The sequence below is a fragment of the Alligator mississippiensis genome, chromosome 4 (genome assembly GCF_030867095.1).
Source record: "Alligator mississippiensis isolate rAllMis1 chromosome 4, rAllMis1, whole genome shotgun sequence".
NCBI classification, from domain to species: domain Eukaryota; kingdom Metazoa; phylum Chordata; order Crocodylia; family Alligatoridae; genus Alligator; species Alligator mississippiensis.
The window spans coordinates 66,706,517-66,725,019 of NC_081827.1; the positions used below are offsets into that span (position 1 = coordinate 66,706,517).

Below are 18,503 nucleotides of genomic sequence, written 5' to 3' on the forward strand. Positions count from 1 at the left end.
GGATGTGAACTGAAAAACGGGTGTAAATAAGTAAAAACCGAATGACTTAAAAAAAAATCAGGGAATTTATCAGTGCAAATGGGGAACACTATGTAATTTAAACATGTAATTTTGCAGAGGGCAGCCCTGCATGGAGGGCCGGTCCTGCACGTGCCCGGTGGGCGGGGACGCTCGGGAGCTCTGCCCCGCGGCGCCGCGCCCCTGCAACAGGGGGCGCACAAGCGCCGCGGGGGGCTGCAGCCTGCAAACCGGCCCGCGCGCTGCTAGCCACCGCGCATGCGCCTCTGGGCCGCAGAAACGCCGACGAGTCCTTGCGTGCCTCACGCCCCTCCCCCCTTCCAAGGCAGAGCGACGTCACGTGACCCCTCCCCTCAGCCCTCCGCATTGCAGCCCCTCCCCCCGCCCCAGTCCCGCCGGCGCGCGGCGCTGCCGGGTGACGGGCGGGTCTAGGCCACAGTCTAGTGCGCACGCGTCAGTTCCGGCGGGCGCGCGGCGCGGCGCGGCGCGGCGCGTGGGTCTGCAGCGCCGCGGCGGCGGCTGCGGGGAGGGCAAAATGGCGGCGGCCGCGGCGCAGCTGACGGACGAGGAGCTGTTCTCGGAGCTACGGCGCTTCGGGCTGTCGCCGGGACCCGTGACCGAAAGCACGCGGCCCGTCTATCTGAAGAAGCTGAAGAAACTGCGGGAGGACGAGCGGGCCGGGGCTGGGGCCCGCGGCGGCGCCGCCAAGACCCGGAACAGCAACAACAACAACACGGCGGCGGGGGCGGGTGGCGGCCCCGGGCGGCCCGCTGCCATGGCGGCGCGGCTGGGCAGCGCTGAGCGGCCGGGCCTGGCGGGTGGCGGCGCCAAGGTGCTGCTGGGCTTCAGCTCGGACGAGTCGGACGCGGAGCCGAGCCCGCGGAGCCCGGCGCAGGCCCAGGCCGGCGGCGGCAGGCGGGAGCGGGCTTCCCCGCCGGGCCGCGGCCTGCGGCCCGCCGCCCCCCACGGCGCCTGTGGCGGCAGGAGCAGCTGCCCCTCGGAGGCGACGCGCAGGAAGCCCGGCGCCTGGTGGGGGGCGGCGGCTCGGAGACCGGCTGCCGGGGCACAGCCTTCAGGGCCTAGGGAGGAGGTGGAGGACGATGAGGAGGAGGAGGAGGACGACGACGACACCGAGCAGCAGCAGCAGCAGCAGCGGTGGAAGAGCCGGGCGGTGAACGGCAGCCAGCTGCTGGGCTGCAGCGGCGGCAGGGACAAGTACTCGGACTCGGAGGACGAGGAGGAGCAGGAGGGGGACGAAGGGCCGCGGGCCAAGCCGCAGGTAGTGAGGGAGGAGCCTGCGGCCCGCCAGCCCCGGGCCCGCCGGAGCCTGGCCAAGCCCGCCACAGCCGCGATGGAGACGGGCCAGGACCGGGCTGGAGGAGACGGCGGCGCTGGTGTAATCGCCGGGAATGACAGGGCGGAGGCGGTGGCTGCTGCTGGGAGTCTAGACAGGGGCAGAAAGCAGCAGCAGCAGGAGGCGGCGGCGCTGGGGGGAGGCGGATGTGAAAATCTGGACTCCAGCCCTGCTGTCGCCAGACACCGCAGCGGCTTCTCCAAGAAATCCCCTCCCGCGCTGCTCCTGCCCCCGCTGGTGGACATGGACAGCGGGAAAATCCCTGACCCTCGGGGCGTGATGAGGAAAGCAGCCAATAATCACGTTCTTGGAGGTGTTGCCGGGGGCTACAGCATTGAACCCAGGGTCTACTCGGCTACCAACAGCCTTCCCCCTGGTGCTGCAGCCACTGCCTCCTTTAGACTCAATCACACCAACCACACGGGTTCCAATCACACCTACCTGAAAAACACGTACAAGCGAAACCTTTCTGAGCCGGAGGAGGAGCTTCTTCAGCAGTTTAAGAGAGAGGAAGTATCCACCACTGGGGGATTCAGTGCACATTACCTGTCCATGTTCCTCCTAACTGCTGCCTGCTTGTTCTTTCTGATACTGGGACTCACATACCTGAGGATGCGGGGATCAGGAGTCCCCGAGGATGGGGACCTTAACAGTAAGTGTTAGGTCAAGGCTAAGACGGGTTTTTGCAAGAGGGCATACTCCACTAAATGTTACTTTACATTTAAGTAATATCTTGTTCCTGTTGCTCTCCTGTATAATTTTCCCAATACCTATGCTATATCTAAGCCTTGGTTTATCTTTTGGGAACTCTACTTGGGTGAAGTGCTTTAGGTGATGCAACAAGTTTGGGGCAAAGTAGGAATAAATCCAGAGTCCTGTGTCTTGTTGTAATCTGTCAGTGCCTGCTTTTCTGTCATGTTTCACAATAGGCTTTTGTATGTTTTCTGACCACGCAGAGTACTTCTGAAAGATCAGTAGAAGAGCCAGGAGGGTAAGGCCTTTATATTGTTATGGTTTTCCCAGGTTAGTTTATCTTTGGATCTTTTTGACCCAACCAGGACTAAAACTCACAGCTATCACATGGTAAAACAGATCAAGTAGGTAAGACTGAAGCTTAACCCTGATTTGGATTATAATACTTTGACTGAAAAGGTTGTACAGTAAAAAAAAGATCATGCAGTGGGCTGCAAGACTGCATGTAGGTGTGGTGCTTTCCAGCAGAGAACTTCTGGGTCTAAACTTAGTTAAGGTTGGCTGTCACCTAAAGATGTACTCTCAGGTTTTTACTTTGTGCTTTCTATCAGGTTTACTTGGACTGCTTGACTATGTACAAGTGACTTAAAATATATATAGAAACTTGCCATTCTCTCTTCACAAGCGGTACAAAAATGGAAATGTCCCAGTTAAGGGTGGTGGTTCATGCTAATTGAGGTCTTGGCTTTTCTGAAATAGGCAAGAAACCTGTCCATGTCAACTCTGGTGATATGTATTTTTTCCCTTTTCCTTTGGACAGTTACTCATTAGAAATTAAACATGGAGGAAGCTTGCTTATGGGAATGAGTGCTGGCTAGATAGTAATTTCTGGTCTTTAGTAACTTAGCTGGTGTTGAACAGGTGATCATAAAGGGAGGCTTACGTGTACCTTTGGAACAAGTGATACTTAATGATCAAAGCCCTGTACTCGCTGTTACCTTTTTTTGATGAGAGGGGAACCAATTCAAGGCACTAGGCAATAGAATACATACTATATGCTGTAATTGTAACAAGAAAGAGTTGTCTGATGCAGTTGTATTCCTTCCCCAGACTGGATGCTGGAAGCGGGGGTGGTGAGTTTCTTTCTTTCCCTTCAACATTAGTTTCCTGGCTGTAAATAAGAACTTACTCTGTGATCAGTTCTGAGCCATTTTGGGGGTCTGTTCAGCTAATAGTTTTCCCAAGCAGCTGCAGAATACTGACAACCTTGTCAGACTCCATGTTGCTCTGAAGAGCTTCAGTAAAAATTGTCCAGTCTTGTGTTGTTTGGAAAGTTGTGAGCAGCAGATATGCTGGAGTAGTCTTAAGTCTGGAGGACAATACTTGATTCGTTCACTTTGGGCTGGAAACGTACAACTTTTTATTAAATGACAGTGAGCATTACAATAGCCACTGAAGTGTTTAAAAAAGAAAAAATAAATAAATTCTGAGGATTTTGATGGAATGGTTCCTTGCCATATTAGGGTGCGTTTCCTAACTGGCATTGTTAGGTAGTTGGTGAATTTTACAGAATATGCTAAAGAGAGAACTTTGTCAGTTACTGTACAGCTAGTTGTGGAAAGATGGATGTACTTCAGACCTTAAATTTGGGTGGGGGAGAAAAAACTACTTGCATTTTGAAACAGAAATTAGAACAGTGGTCTGATGTGCACGCTCAGCATCAAGGCAAGTTCTTTGGGGGCGGGTCCTGTTCTTCTGCATTGTTTAGATGGCACAAAGGAAGCAGAAATCTTAGTCTGCTACTGCAGGTATTTCAGTGAGGGGGCAGACCCCTAAGACAGTGATTTTCAACTGAAGTGTCATGAGATCTCTTAAGAGTCATGGCACCTGGACCCTGTTTGAGGAGGTAAATGCTTTCTTTTTCACCTGTTGGGTTCCCCATGCCTGCCTCAGCATCTCGGGGACAAATGGCATCCTTGGCTGCTTCTCCAAGAGCTTCCACTTTTGCCCTCCCCCTGCCGCAGTCTGGCACTGACTGCCAAAGTGCTCTGTCACGGGTGGGCAGATGGGTGTGAGGCTGTGGAGTCATGCTTTTCTGTGCGACTCTTTTTCCTTCTCCCAAGCTCTGCTGGTGGGAGAGGCTGCTGGGGTAGGTAGACATGAAAGTCCCCTGAGGAGCAGCATCACCAGTGGGGACTATGCTTACCCTCTTAGGTGCAGATTGGGAGTGGGAGAGGGGACAGACAGTGGAAAATGCAGGGCACCTGGCATTAACCAGCTCTCGCAGGGACAGATGCCTCCTTCAGGGGTGTAATGACCCACTCCCAAGCTCCCTAGTCTGCCTCACTGTGCAGCATTCCTTGTCATGCTTTTAAGGGTGCCGTATCCCCTTGTGAGAGCCTTAGAAAGTGCCATGGAGTAGGGGAAGATAAGTTCCATAAGAAAAAAATTAGTTTTTGAAGTGGGGTGTTGCTGAATTTCAAAGAATTATGGAGGGGTTTTTTAAGTCAAAAAGCACTGAGAACCATTGCCCAACAGAGAATATGAAGTCAGCCCTACATATTTTTTTCCCTTTCTGCAGCTTTGGGAAACATGGGGCTGGTCCAGGGCACATGCAGCATGTGGGGATGGAGCCAGGGCACGTGCTGTACGTGGCACGTGGAGCCAGTCCGTGGGCCTGATCTGGATCAGCCCTAGATCCGGCAAGTTTGGTGCAGATGCTGCATGAAGCATGTGCTTTGGACCAGCCCCCAGCTCTGCACATGGGGCTGGAGCTACTGCATGCTAGATACAGGGTTGGTCCAAGACTCACAAGCAGCACTGTGGACTGGATAATAGGGCTTTGCAGGCGAGATCTGGTCAGTAGGCCGTATGTCTTTGACAGCCCTGACTTTGGACAACAAACCAACTGAAAGTAATCTTAGGCTACCTAGTTCAGGCAGCCTCCAGGCTGCTGATAATTTAGGCTTACAGTGATACTATTAAGCTTCTAAGTTGCAGCTGCTTTTTCCTTTTTTTTCATTCCTTCCTTTGTTGGCTGCATCAGGGGAGGAAATCATCAAATTTCTGATGAAATCATCAAAGCATCAGGCTCTTTAGGTTCAGTTATGCTGTCTTCTGGCTCCTTTAGTTCTGTGGGTACACCATGTACCCACCTCCCCATAATGGCAGAGCTGATTTGGATACATTTATTTAAAAATGATGGAACATGGCTTGGGTAACACCTTTAGTTATTCATCAAATGCAGTTTTTTGTTTGCTTTTTAATAGCTGCAGTTTGAAAATCACTGGTAACTAGCCATTTGTGTTGTTACAGAAACATTTCAAATCTAGTTGCACTATGCTTGAGTGAAGTTGATAGTGAACATATTTATTATAACAGTTTGAAGTCAGAGCATATTGTAAAATAAGTGGTCAAGTGAAATGCCCCAAGTTTTTGTTTTAAGGAAGACACCACTGAATATAAATTTCTTCACATAAGGACATTAATTAGACAAGATACTCAAGATACTCTTTTTGTCTTTCATTGGATAGAACAAGGCTGTCCAGCTGTTGACCTGTGGGCCAAATCTGGCTTGTGGGGGTTTAATGTGGAGCCAATGGGTTCCCATCTGGCCGCTACTACTCTCATTTCTCCTGCTGTTGTAGAAGCCAGGGTCTTAGGATCCCATGATGATGGGAGTAGCGGGGGCTTACACCACTTGCATGGCAAAGGGGCTGCACTGCCCATGTGTTGGGGATCCCAGGGAGTCTTTGCAGCCCCGGCATGAGGCCCATGCCATGGGTGCAGTGTGAAGCCCCTGTCTGATTAGAAGTTAGTCAGCCCTGGGATAGAAAAATGTATGTCTGGGCTCAGTTTAGAATACTTAACCTATTCAACATTTAGCACTTACCATGTTACCAAACTAAGCTTTTCATCTGGATAAACAATGATTCTTAACCTTTGGAAGGCACATCTTAAAACATGAATTAATTTTCACAGTGCATCCTTTTCTGTCTTCCACTCCCTTGTAAGATTTCAGCGCTCGGTCTCAGGAAAATGTGAATCCTAGCTCCCAAACGTGAAAAAGTAAGAATGAAAGTTCCATGTCTATTTGCTGAACTAGATATGCAACTTATAACTCCTGAAATATTTTTTGTTGAACTGCTGTAATATTAGTAATCTGACTGACACTGTAAATACATATAGATATTTAGCATTTGATTACAGTGCCAAGCACTTTAAAGTTCAACTGCTGATCTTGATTTAACTTGTTTCATTACTTCATACTAAAAAAATGGGAAATCCAGATAAGAATTCCAGATGTGACCTCCATCAGTAGCATATAAGTCTTGAGTTCTTAGTGAGGTTTCTGTTGGCAGGCTAAAAAAAAAGTGTGCTTTAAACAGGTTCAGTGCATATTGGAAACATGGTACATACCTCTGCAAACAATGAGGATGAGACCCCTTACAATAATAAAAGGAACTTGGTGCTAGTAGGAGACTTTTAAAACTGTAGATATGAGTTGAGTTTCAGATTACTTTCTCTTAAGAAATAAGCTTCGAAGACTTGTATATATAAAGCTCTTGGTAAATGCGAGAGTGGACTAAACTTATGAACTGGTGGCAGGTCACGTGGGCAGTGCCTCCCTTGTCTGTTTGCAGGCCTGATCCGGCTTGTGGTCCTGATCTGGCATCTTGGGGCATGGTGGGTCTCCATCTGACAACATGGAGAGGGGCAGCCCAGCCCTGATCCAGCTATGTAGGGGAGGAGAGGGCTTGGCCTGGTCTTGCAAGGGGCGGGGGAGGGACACGACATGAACTGGCTGATCCAGCCATGCAGGGGCAAAGGGGCATGTGGCCTGACCTGGATGTGGCTGTGCTTGGAGGGGAGCCCAATGGTGTGACCAAGCGACAATCTACTGCAGAGGGCTTGGCAATTTGATAGTGGGATAGTATTAACTGCCACTGCTTTCCTACTGCCAAATTTCCTGATCCCTAAGAGTCCCTCAGGCAGGCTTTGGCCCACGGGCCAGAGGTTAAGTACCCCTGAACTGAAGAATTGGAAGCAGGGTGAAAACTGAATGTCTTAATATTGGGGTATGTCCTGTGTTAAGTAGCTGGGAACTTGGATCCTTGATAGATCATCATCTTGTCTTTGTGATGATTTGCTACTTTGAATAATGTGGATTTAGAAGGGATGATGCCACTATTGGTGGAGAGTAGGATTGTGAAAAAACTTAGTGTTTAAGTAAGTTCATTTAACTTTGATCAGTTTCTTTTTAAACTCATTTTGAGATCAGAAAATGCTGGTTCCTTCATACATCAGTTCGGTTTCTACCAAGAGATGAGATTGAAGTTTACCTCACGAAATCTCTGATTTATGAAGTTGAATTAAAATTCATTTATTTTCATTTGCCTTTTTTTTCGTGCTTACAGAACTAAAGATCTTACTTTTGTCTATTGGAGTTTGGATAGGTTGGAATCAAATGAGCCAGTTAGGGATGAAAATATAATTAAAAATGATCTGTTTAACCTCCTCTAATTATGTGTTAACAGTTTAATTTATATACCTAGTGTGGGGGGAGGAGTTGTAGAGCCCTGGGCCAGTGCTTGCCCTGCCGTGCTGCAGGGAAGCCAACGACAATACCTGCTAGACAACACAGCCCAAGTGGAGGGAGCAAACTAGCTATGGGTACTAGTCCCTACCTGTCTTTCTCCTCCTTCCCTTTCCCTTCCCCCTTCTGCCTGCCCTGTCCCCTTTAGTTCCTGAGGCATGGGGCTGCTTCCCTTCCTTGCCACACTGCATCTAAGGCTAAATGTTAGCCAGGAATGCGTTACCAGTATACAGACAAGGTTCCTTGGGTGAATTTGATATCTTTTATTAGACCAACCCAAATAGTTGGAGAATATTTATTAAGCAAGCTTTTGGGTTCAAAAACCCTTCATCAGGCTAAGGAAGTTTCAGCAGTTGGTGTGCGCTCTTCCTGGATGGTCTAATAAAAGATATCAAATTCACCCAAGGAACCTTGTCTGCCTATGTCCTTAGACCATCACGACTACAACCTAAACCCCCGTTACCAGTATACATATACTTATAATTTAAACATTTAACTTTTCACATCCCTCGAGCTAGTATTGATTCAGAAAAATGAATAGACCTAAAAAAGGATGAATGTCAAAAGAAAAAAAAAAAAAGGTTTTACTTTTAAAGGGGCCAAGCTGAACTGAATATGAAATGTGGAGCAAAGATTGTTTATGCGGTAGCTTGCTTGGAATGCAAAGTAGCTGTTATGTATCCTGATGAGAGAAGAAAATAGTCTGCTATTCTTTTAAATGGCAAAAGTAATTAGCAAGAGGCAAAGATTCTGGTTGGTGCACCAGAATTCTGTTCTGTTCTGTTGCACCAGCCACATGGTTGAGATTAGATTTAGCCAAGCTTTTTAATGTAGTGCATTCTTCTTCAGGGTTGAGGGACCATGCTGTTGGTCTAGGACAAGATCTTGCGCACAAGAGTCCTTGCCCCTCATGTTTTCTGGACCATCACTGCTACAACATCTCTTGAACACTACCAAAAGTTATTAGGTTGTTAAGGGAAGATCATATGAATGGTGTAGTGTCCTTACAGATGTAAGAAATATAAGGGAATGAAAAGTGAATATACCACAGTAGATTCTTTAATATGCTCTTCAAATCTGTTTTCTTGTTGGCACAAAGAAAATGGCATGCTTTAAAAAGGGGTGTCATATTTTAAAAATACAACTGGTAGTAATTCAGAAATGCTAAATAGCATGGATAAGGCAGAAAAATATTCTGTAACAAGCTTGAAACTTTTTCTTAAGTGTATTCCTTTTAGTTACCAAATACCATCTTTTATTCTTCCTTTTTACCCTGGTCATTTGGGTGCTTTGGCATAATCTAGGGCATTCTTTTACTTTCTTCTGTAGGATCCCTGTGTTAAAAACACAACAAAAATGGTGGGAAGTTAGAACTGAGGAGCTGCTGAAAAGGTATAGGATTTTTTAATAATGATGAGTAGATTCTTAAAACAAAGTTTTTTCATCGGTCTTCCTCAGTGGTACAGATACTTGTTTGCTTTGAGGTGGGCCACCAGCTCTTTAAGAGCTCTTTCCCTCACTTAACAAGTCCTTTTGAGCAACTTATTGAAGTGGTTTCTTATTTTACTTAAAAATAACTGAAGGAGGCATTGTTGCAGTTATTTTACTGGAGGTTGACTACATGTGATAAGCAGGTTTAGGGGCCCTGTTTTTCTCTGCTCTCTACATATAACATGAAAAGGACTTCTGTTATGGTCTTATGAGAAGAAGACATTAAGTGCATATAATGCAGGTTGGAGTAGCAGCTTGTGGCTTTTTCTGGACAGTAGTTCTCATAAGGTGTCAAAGGGTGGAAATAGGGCTGCTAGGTGAAAAAAGACAGTGATATTGTAGGGATCTAGAGGCTGCTAGCTTGAAAATGTGAAATGAAAGGTGCGTGTGTGTGCACAAGGTTGAGTCACAGGCAGCAGCGCCTTTGCCCACTATTACAATGCACACAGGCTTGGGGTAGGTTCCCTCATTGTCACCATGCTGGGAGTGGCTCAGTATGGTTAGGACATGCCCTGCCCTGGAACGTCCTGGTGGGAGCAAGCTTTCAGCTGACTGGGTTTTCCCTATCCATCCCTGTTCACCTGCCTGTGCAGGGGTTCCCTGCTCCTGTGCTTGTCATAGACAGCTGGGCTCGGTCCCTGCCAGTACCCTCCCTGGCCCCTGTGCTGCCTGCTGCATCGCTCCACACAGGGTTAAGGAGCAAAACTGGTCCATCAATTGTCAGCTGGGAAACATCCCAGCTCCCTCTGGATGGGGCAGAGCAGCGGAAAGCTGAAATGCTGTGGCATGAGGTGCAGTGCCCATCCAGCCCAGGTGTCAGGACTTAGTGACAGGGCTGGAAACCCCTTGCAGCCACTTCACCAGGACATAACTTCCTACCCCTCCCATACAATCAGCTTGTCTGAGACATGGTGCAGCTGCTTCTCTGAGCAAAGCACTCCTTCTCCCCACCAAAGTAACTTTGGGACTGAGGGGGCCCAACCCTCCCTGTCCTGCTTGCTGCTCAGGGAGCCCTCAGCTGGCCAAGGGGCAGCAATGTGGGGAGCAAGTGAGAACCAGCCCCTCCCCGGCTCCCTGCCCAATGGAAAGGACAACAGCCCTCCAGTAACAGTCAAGCCCCAACACCAGGGAGACGCAGCCTGGGTCTGAGGGGGGAGGCTGCAGAGGCAGGTGAAGCTGAAACGGCTCCTGCGTCCTGGCACCATGTATGATCTGAGCAAGGCAGAGAGTGAAGACACCAGAAAAGGAGCCAGAGCTGGGTGGGGAAACAAGGACAAGATGGAGGAGGAAGATTTAAAGTAGCGGCACAGCGCTGACAGCACTGAATGGAGGTGGTTGGGTTTTGTTCTGAGAGCTGGGGATCTCTGTGCCAAATGGTTCCTCCCTTCTTGCTACAGGAGAAACTATGTATATGTAAGAGGTGCTTTAAAATGGATCTTCCCATTAAAGAATCCCACCGTGTGTCCCCAGCAGAGGAGGCAGGTTTGGGAGGAGAGCTGCATAAAGGGCTGAAAGAAGTGAGCTGGAAACTAAATCTGGCTGCTGGGAAAAAAATAAATGGCTGGACTGAGGAAGAGACATCACTTCGGGGGGTTTTGTAAGCCTCAGTTCTTTAACTGCACTTTGCACAGCATGGCCTGAGGCGACAGCATGGAGAAGGGACTTGAGGGACTCAGTGGACCTGGAAGCAAAAGTAGTTCCTGTAAACCCTATGGTAATTCACAGGACTTAATTTGATAACCTGATACAATTAACTCCACCCTACCAAACACAAGCTGTTTAAAAAAAAAAAAAAAAAATGCAGACAGGAAAATAATGAGCGCATAATCACTGAGAGACTTAGTGCCACACAATATAAATAATTTTACCAGTCTGTTTTAAACATTCACTATAATGCATTAATGGTATAAATATTGTAATTGTAGTTTAACCATTTAACCTTTCACACCCCTAATTTCAGCATATGTTAGGGAGCAGGAATTCTTTATATTAAATAGTCATAGTACTAACGAAAATGTCCCGTTTTTCATTTGTTAAATATATTTAAGTTGCTTCTTGTTTGTGTGAGCATGTATATTTTGTTTTTTCCCCCTCCATCCTTGCTTTCCTCACCTCTCCCAAAGCATAATATTTCAGTGTTTCAAAGCTGCTGCTTTTTTTGAAATGCACAGAAGATTAAATCAAAATAAGGCTTCATGATGTTGATTAAACATGACATATTTATGTGGTTGGTGATCAGTACTTTCCAAATACTGAAATTTCCAACATTGAGTGTTCCTTGTCAAATATTGATAGGCACAAGCTATTTAAGAGAAACCTGAGAATGTGCAAGAGAAGGCTTGTGAAAAGGGAGCCTTGAAACCAGAGACAGGGATGGCCTTGGGTGAGGTGAAAATGATATGGTACTGAGAATGCTGAACAGAAAGTGCTGCATGGCAGGAAAATAACTGCCTTCCTCAGGTGATATATTTTTTGTGACTTTATAAGGTAGCTGTAAAATGGAATGCTTTGACATTGTGATCTTTTGTGGGCAAGGTAGAAGATTAATTCTGCCTTTTGCTTAAGCAATTTTGCATAAATTGGATTCGGTACTCTAGAAGTGGACGTGGTCACTTTGGGACAGATTTTTAAAGGTACTTGGATCTCAAACAACATACAGGGATTTTTAAAGAAGTTTTGCTTCAGTTGTTTAAAATTGATCTTTTGCAAATGCTTGTCTAAATCCTTCAAGTGTCTAATACTTCTAAAATGTTACATTTTAATATTTTATCTTGGGACAGGAAAAATCATTTGACTTTAACTACTTACACAGTCTGCTTTCTAGGATTGTCATCCCTATTTAGGTCTTAACGTTATGTGTATTTTGCTATCTCCTTGGCTTTTGGAAAAATGTTGCTCTGAATGTCTTAAGTATATCAGCTGCATCCTTACAGCACTCTGTGAACCAATCATGATTGTTCAGTGGGTCCAGTTGGGTTTGGCAGGCTCTGGTGGTTCTTTCCTTGAGGACCTAAGACCAGTGGTAAGTAAATAGTGATTCAAAATAGTGTTTAATTTAAAGAGTAGAACCAAAGCATATCAGAAACAAAAACTTTTTTCCTTTTTTTTTTTCTTTTTTTTTTAACAGGACAAATTGGCACAAATCTGTTCACCTTTAAAATAGACCTATGATAACATATTCCATGCATCACCATCTGGAGGCAGGGGTTCAGTCTACTCAGCAGTTTCTGCCTTGATTTCTCTTATTCTTCAGAGTTTTTTTTATGCACCCTCGAGTTTTTTCTAGAACACCTACATTTGTTTTGAAGTGCAGTTAATGGGCTCTTTGAAGTAATGAATCCTTTACTGGACATGTGTAGGTAAACTTCACTTGCATTAATTCCTCCCTAATAGACAAAATAGTATCTAAATTGATGTACTATATAATCATAAAGTATTACCGGGAGCTCCCATGACCTTTCATGTCTGTAATGGCAGCTTCAAGTGACTTCTTAATCTCTGGTGTATGGAAGTTTCCATTCCATCATTTTTCTGTTTGCGTGTCTTTCCTCAGTCACTTTCTTCATGTTCCCATCTTTTATTTGCATCTCTGTATTTTAACTTTTCCTCTGGGTGGAAGGAAGGGCATAGTTGAGAAATTATCTACCAACACACAGTCCCTAGGATTGGTGGAGGCAAAACTTTAGTAGTAATGGAAACTCTTGTCATAGTCTATATAAGAGCTTAAACTAGGTAGCACCTGATCAATTCAATTTTCATATTTCAGCCAAAGTAGACAGCAAATAAAGCTGCTGCATCCATAGTACATTATAACTAAATACATTATTACTTAATCCCAACCTGATTTCTTCAAGTGTAGTTTATACATGAGATTCCAGGAGTTTTAAATGTATGGAAAATTTGTAGAGTGGTCATTCTGTTAAGGCCATTTGGGACAAACAGGTCTGAACGTTAAATCTCTTGAAAGTCTATTTTATAAGTTTGGGCTAACAGATCTAATGGTAAATATTCCAAAATCATTGTGTATTGTAACTGGGGAGGTTATAATACACAGTGATCTCCTTCTCTTTCTTTCTCTCTCTTTCTCTCATAAAAGTGGTTGAATTGCATCTGTTAATTTGTAACTAATGCCTCCAATATTTTATAAGGCTTTCTTTGAAATAAAGTTCAAATCAACTTCAGGACACTAGTGATATGTCAGTGTATATGAATTCTTCAGTCTAAATTGCATGGTATTGAGGGATATATTAAGCTATTGCATATGCTTAAATGCTAATTTACCCGTTACCCAGATGCTTGATATATATTTAGTGTTTGGGCTTTTATCTCTGTAGTCTCATTTTATTGAAAATAGGTGTAGTTCTCTTGCTGGTAAATATTAGCAGGGCTGGAGTAATGCCTATGCACATGCATAGGGCCCTGAGCTGCAGGGGGAGGAGGCACAAATGGCCCCCATCCACCTCGCTTCCTTTCCTGGTAGGGCTGCGGCTGCTGCTGCCCCAGGAACCTGCGTGCCTTCCCCAGCCTCCGGCTTGCTCTGGGCACCAGTAGGGAGACGACAGGTGCCGGTGGGGGCTGTAGTTGGGCAGGAGCGCAGAGCCCACGCTCAAGGGGGAGGTGGGAGCAGAGTTTGGGTGGGGAGTGGGTCTTGACCAGCCCAGGGCCCACCAGTTTCTTTGTCCAGGGCCCGCTAAAGGGTTAATCCAGCCCTGAATATTATTCTTCCTATGGTCATGTTTTGGCCAGTAGTTCTCAACCTTTTTTGGACTCAAGGCTCCCTTTGTTGGATGGGAGGCACTTCCCAGTAACTTTGTGAATTGTGTGGCACCCAGTTTCAAAAACTAATTTATACATTAGAGTGCTTACTGCCTTACAAAGGGGCTGGGCAGTAGGGGTGAGGAAGCTGGTCTTATGTGTTTAGCTTATCTCCTCATGCCATGCTTATCTCCTCATACCTCAGGGCACACTTCAGAGGATCTGGAGACACCCCAGGGTGCCCTGGCATCATGGTTGAGAATTGCTGGTTTATATTACTATCTAGGATTTTTCCCAGACCACTTTTTTTGTTTATACCTGCTCATTGTTTTAGTCTAGTGGTCCTCAGCCTTTTCAGGGTTAAAGCACCTCACTACCACTCTTGGGAATGTGGTGGCACCCATGGCTAATAGAACCACTATTGGTGCTACTTTGGTTTACCCAAGTGCTTCTCCGCTAGGTTCTGTTGCCAGGAAGGGCTGTGAAACTGCATGAAATTACCCCTGCTGCACAGCTAACCTGGGAAGGGCTGCGCTACATGTCCCTTCCCCCTGCATTAGAGCTCTCTAACAAGCCTAATGCAGGCAGCAAAGCTGCTTTTAGCCCTACAGCTCTTTTTGGTTCACCTCCCCCACAACCTCCCCTCCTGGAAACAAGAGGAAGTGGGACAGTTCTACCTGCACCTTTTTCTGGGCGGAGCATGGGGGTGGGAGGTGGGGGCGATGGACCAGAAATTGCTGCATGGCTAGAGGCAGCTTTGCTGTTTGTCTCAGGCTTATTTAAGAGCCCTAAGGCTAGGGGAGTGCATGGGGCAGTTTTACCTGACCACTGTCCCCCATGGCACCCCAGTATCTCTTTATAATGTGTTCTGTACTTGTCTGGGCTCTTCAGGGTAGAATGGAGGTGTCCTACACTGTCACTTCTAAACCCCTATTTTCTATGTCTGCAAAACTTCAGCAGCCTTTTCGTTTTGGAGGTGTTTCGGCCTGTTTCAGTGCCTGAAACACTGAATCCAAATCGGAATGGAAGGCTCTGAACCATCTCCGAAACGAGACGGAACAGTCTGAAATGTTTTGGAAGTGGGCTTGCAGGAAAACAGAAACTCAGAAGGGGGTGGGGGGACGGACTGCTTTAATATTGACACCTGTAGCTGGCCAGCATCTGGGTTCTGTCCCTGAGGTCCCTTCCAATCCCAGTGCTCTGTTACAGGGTACCATCCCTGCTGGTTTCATCCCACTCTGCCTACACACACACAAGTGACATGATTTTTGTTTTCAGAAGCTTGAGGTGCAGTTTCACAGAAACCCCTGCACCTGTCTCCTTGAAACTTGGCAGGCTTCACGGGCTCAGAAGGTGCTACTATGCCTGCTGTTTTCATCCTGCTCTGCCTTAACACCCACACGTGACACAAGTTTTGCTTTGAACAGTTTGAGGTGCAGTTCCACAAAAACCCTTGCACCTATCTCATTGAAACTTGGCAGGCTTCATTCCCTCAGAAGGGGCTACCATCCCTGCAATTTTCATCCGAATCGGGCAAAAAATGACGTTATAGGCATTTTTGTGATTCCCCATTGTAGCCTATGGCCAAATCACTGAAACAGTGTCGAAACTCCGAAGCAGATTCGGCCAAATCGAAATGGAACAGTGATCCGAAACACCAAAATGAATCATTGTCTCTCCAAAACAGCTGAATCCGAAACCAAATTGAAACATAGACGTTTGGCACAGCCATACTATTTTTTTGTCTCTTGCCCACAATTAGAGCCAAGTACAGAAAATGAGATAAGTAGTGCATGAGCACCCTAGAACAGAAACACGAAACTCAGTCTACCAAATATTTGTCTCCCGTGTGCAAGCCTTTGGTTTGCCTCAAAATAGAGATGTAGACATTTCCTAGGTCTTCATGGTGAAAAAGTAGCTTTCAGACTACATGTTGAATCACTTTTTATAGCTGGGTTCCTGAGGAAAAGAAAAAGAAATTCATTTTGTGATTTCCTTTGTGCTGCCAAATGCAAGTGGAAGTAGTGTAATAAGTTATGAAGGACATGGCAAGAACTTACTAGAGTAAGAATACTTTTCTGTAACTGGGGAGTGAGATACAGACCCTTTCACAAGCAGTGTCTGTCAGATTCATAGGTTCATAGATTCATAGATGTAGGGTTGGAAGGGACCTTGTAGGTCTTCTAGTCTGACCCCCTGCCCTGGGCAGGAGAGAGAACTGGGCTCAAGTGACCCCAGCTAGGTAAACATCAAGCCTCCTCTTAAAGACCCCCAGGGTAGGGGCGAGCACCACTTCCCTAGGAAGTTGGTTCCAGATCCTAGCTGCCCTGACTGTGAAGTAGTGCCTTCTAATGTCTAATTTAAACCTACTCTCTAACAATTTATGGCTGTTATTCCTTGTTACTCCTGGAGGCGCTCGGAGAGACAAGGTCTCTCCCAATCCCCGCTGGTCCCCCCTAGTAAGTTTATAGACGGCTACCAGGTCCCCCCTCAGCCTTCTCTTGTGAAGGCTGAACAGGTTAAGGTCCTGTAGCCTCTCCTCCATAGGGTCTGTCCTGCTGTCCCTGGATCCTGTGAGTGGCCCTCCTTTGGACCCTCTCAATGCTGTCCGCATCCCTCCTGAAGTGCGGTGCCCAGAACTGAACGTCATACTCCAGCTGTGGCCTGACCAGAGTCGCATAGAGGGGGAGGTTCACCTCCTTGGCCATGCTTTTGATGCATCTGTGGATGCATGACAAGGTACAGTTAGTCCTATTGACCGTGTCCTTGCATTGTTGGCCTGTGTTCATCTTGGAGTCAGTAATGACTCTAAGATCTCTTTCTGCCACCGTGCTTTTGAGAAGGGAGTTGCCCAGCCTATAGGTATGCTGCTGGTTCCTACTGCCTGAGTGCAGCAGCCTGCACTTGTCAGTATGAATCCCATCCTATTTTCATTTCCCATTCCTGTAACCTATCCAGGTCCTGCTGTAATCTGTCCTTGCCTTCTAGCGTGCCCACCTCACCCCAAAACTTGGTGTCCTCTGGAAATTTAAATAGGGTGCTTTTCACCCCATTGTCCAAGTTGCTAATAAAGAAAATTGAACAGTGTGGGCCCAGAGACCGAGCCCTGGGGGACTCCACTGCCCACTTCCCTCCAGGTCGAATATGACCCCTCTACCACTACTCTCTGAGTACGACCCCTCAGCCAATTTGCAGTCTATCTGACTGTGTAGGCATCAATGCCACAGTTGCCTACCTTTTTAATGAGACTGGGGTGGGAGACAGTGTCAAAGGCCTTCCTGAAGTCCAAAAAAACTACATCCATGGCGACACCTGCATCCAATGATTTTGTGACCTGATTGTAGAAGGCAATCAGGTTGGTCTGACAGGATCTGCCCCTAATTAAACCATGCTGGTTGCCCTTGAGCATCATCCCTGCTGCTGGCCCATCACAGATGTGTCACCTCTTCCATCTTCAGGAGGGAGAAGTAAAATAATGAACCAGAAAGAGAAGGGATGTGTTGAGGAACTAAAACAAAGGAGTCAAAAGTTGAATAAGAACAAGGGGCTTGAAAAAGAGAGACTGGTGGGGGGGTAGTGAATCACTGAATTTTAATGTGAAGGGTGACATTTGCTTGTTTTAATTATCAGTCTATTGCAGGCAGGTAATCAAAAAATTCTCTATACACAAAATGCAATTTTTCTTTTTAAACCCTCTCTTTGGAATTTGCGCAATTAGGGTACTCTTATTAATGAGGAAAATCCTGGGTGTATGCAGAGTGAGGTGAGGAATTGACAGCTGTTCCCAAAAATGCAATACCACTGGCTGCTGTGGCTCTGTGACCCAAGCTTTATTTGGTGTGGTAGAGGCCTCTACTTCAGAGCTATAGTCATGGGAACTGGCTGGAGTTTGGGGGAGATGCATAGCTTCATAGTATCTAGGGTCAGAAGGGTCCTGAACAGATCATCAAGTCCTACCCCCTGCCCTGGGCAGGAACAAGTGCTGGGATCATAATACCGCATCCAGATAACTATCCAGCCTCCTCTTGAAGGCCCCCAAGATAGGGGAGAGCACCACCTCCCTTGGGAGCCCATTCCAGAGCCTGGCAGCCCTAACTGTAAAGTAATGTCTCCTGATATCAAGCCTGAACCTGCTCTCAATCAATTTGTGGCCATTATTCCTTGTTATCCCAGGTGGTGATTGGGGGAACAGAGCCTCACCTATTTTCCACTGGTCCCCTCTGGTGAGTTTATAGACGGCCACCAGATCCCCTCTCAGTCTTCCATTGTGGAGGGTTAATAGATTCAGGCGCCTTTAGTCTATCTTCGTAGGGCCTGGCCTGCTGCCCCACCAACCATGCAAGTGGCCCTTCTCTGGACCCCCTCAATGTTAGCCACATCCCTCTTGAAGTGTGGTGCCCAGAACTGGACACAGTGCTCTATGCGGCACTGGTCAGGCCATAGTTAGAGGAGAAGGATCACCTCCCTGGACCTGCTTGTGATGCATCTGTAGACGCACGAAAAGGTGCGGTTAACCTTACTGACTGCTTCCTTGCATTGTCGGCTCATGTCCATCCTGGAGTCAGAAATGACTCCAAGATCCCTTTCAGCCACTGT

At 46.8% G+C, this 18,503-nt stretch overlaps 1 protein-coding gene across 1 annotated transcript in view; it reads left to right on the plus strand.

Moving 5' to 3' along the window:
• The first annotated feature begins 476 nt into the window (after positions 1 to 476).
• Positions 477 to 18,503, plus strand: part of LEMD3 (LEM domain containing 3) — a 67,397-nt gene continuing 49,370 nt past the window's right edge. The window contains exon 1 of the mRNA XM_019491299.2: positions 477 to 2,024. Within this exon, the coding sequence (XP_019346844.2) occupies positions 554 to 2,024 (1,471 nt within the window). The 5' untranslated portion in view covers positions 477 to 553. The remainder of the gene's footprint in view (positions 2,025 to 18,503) is intronic.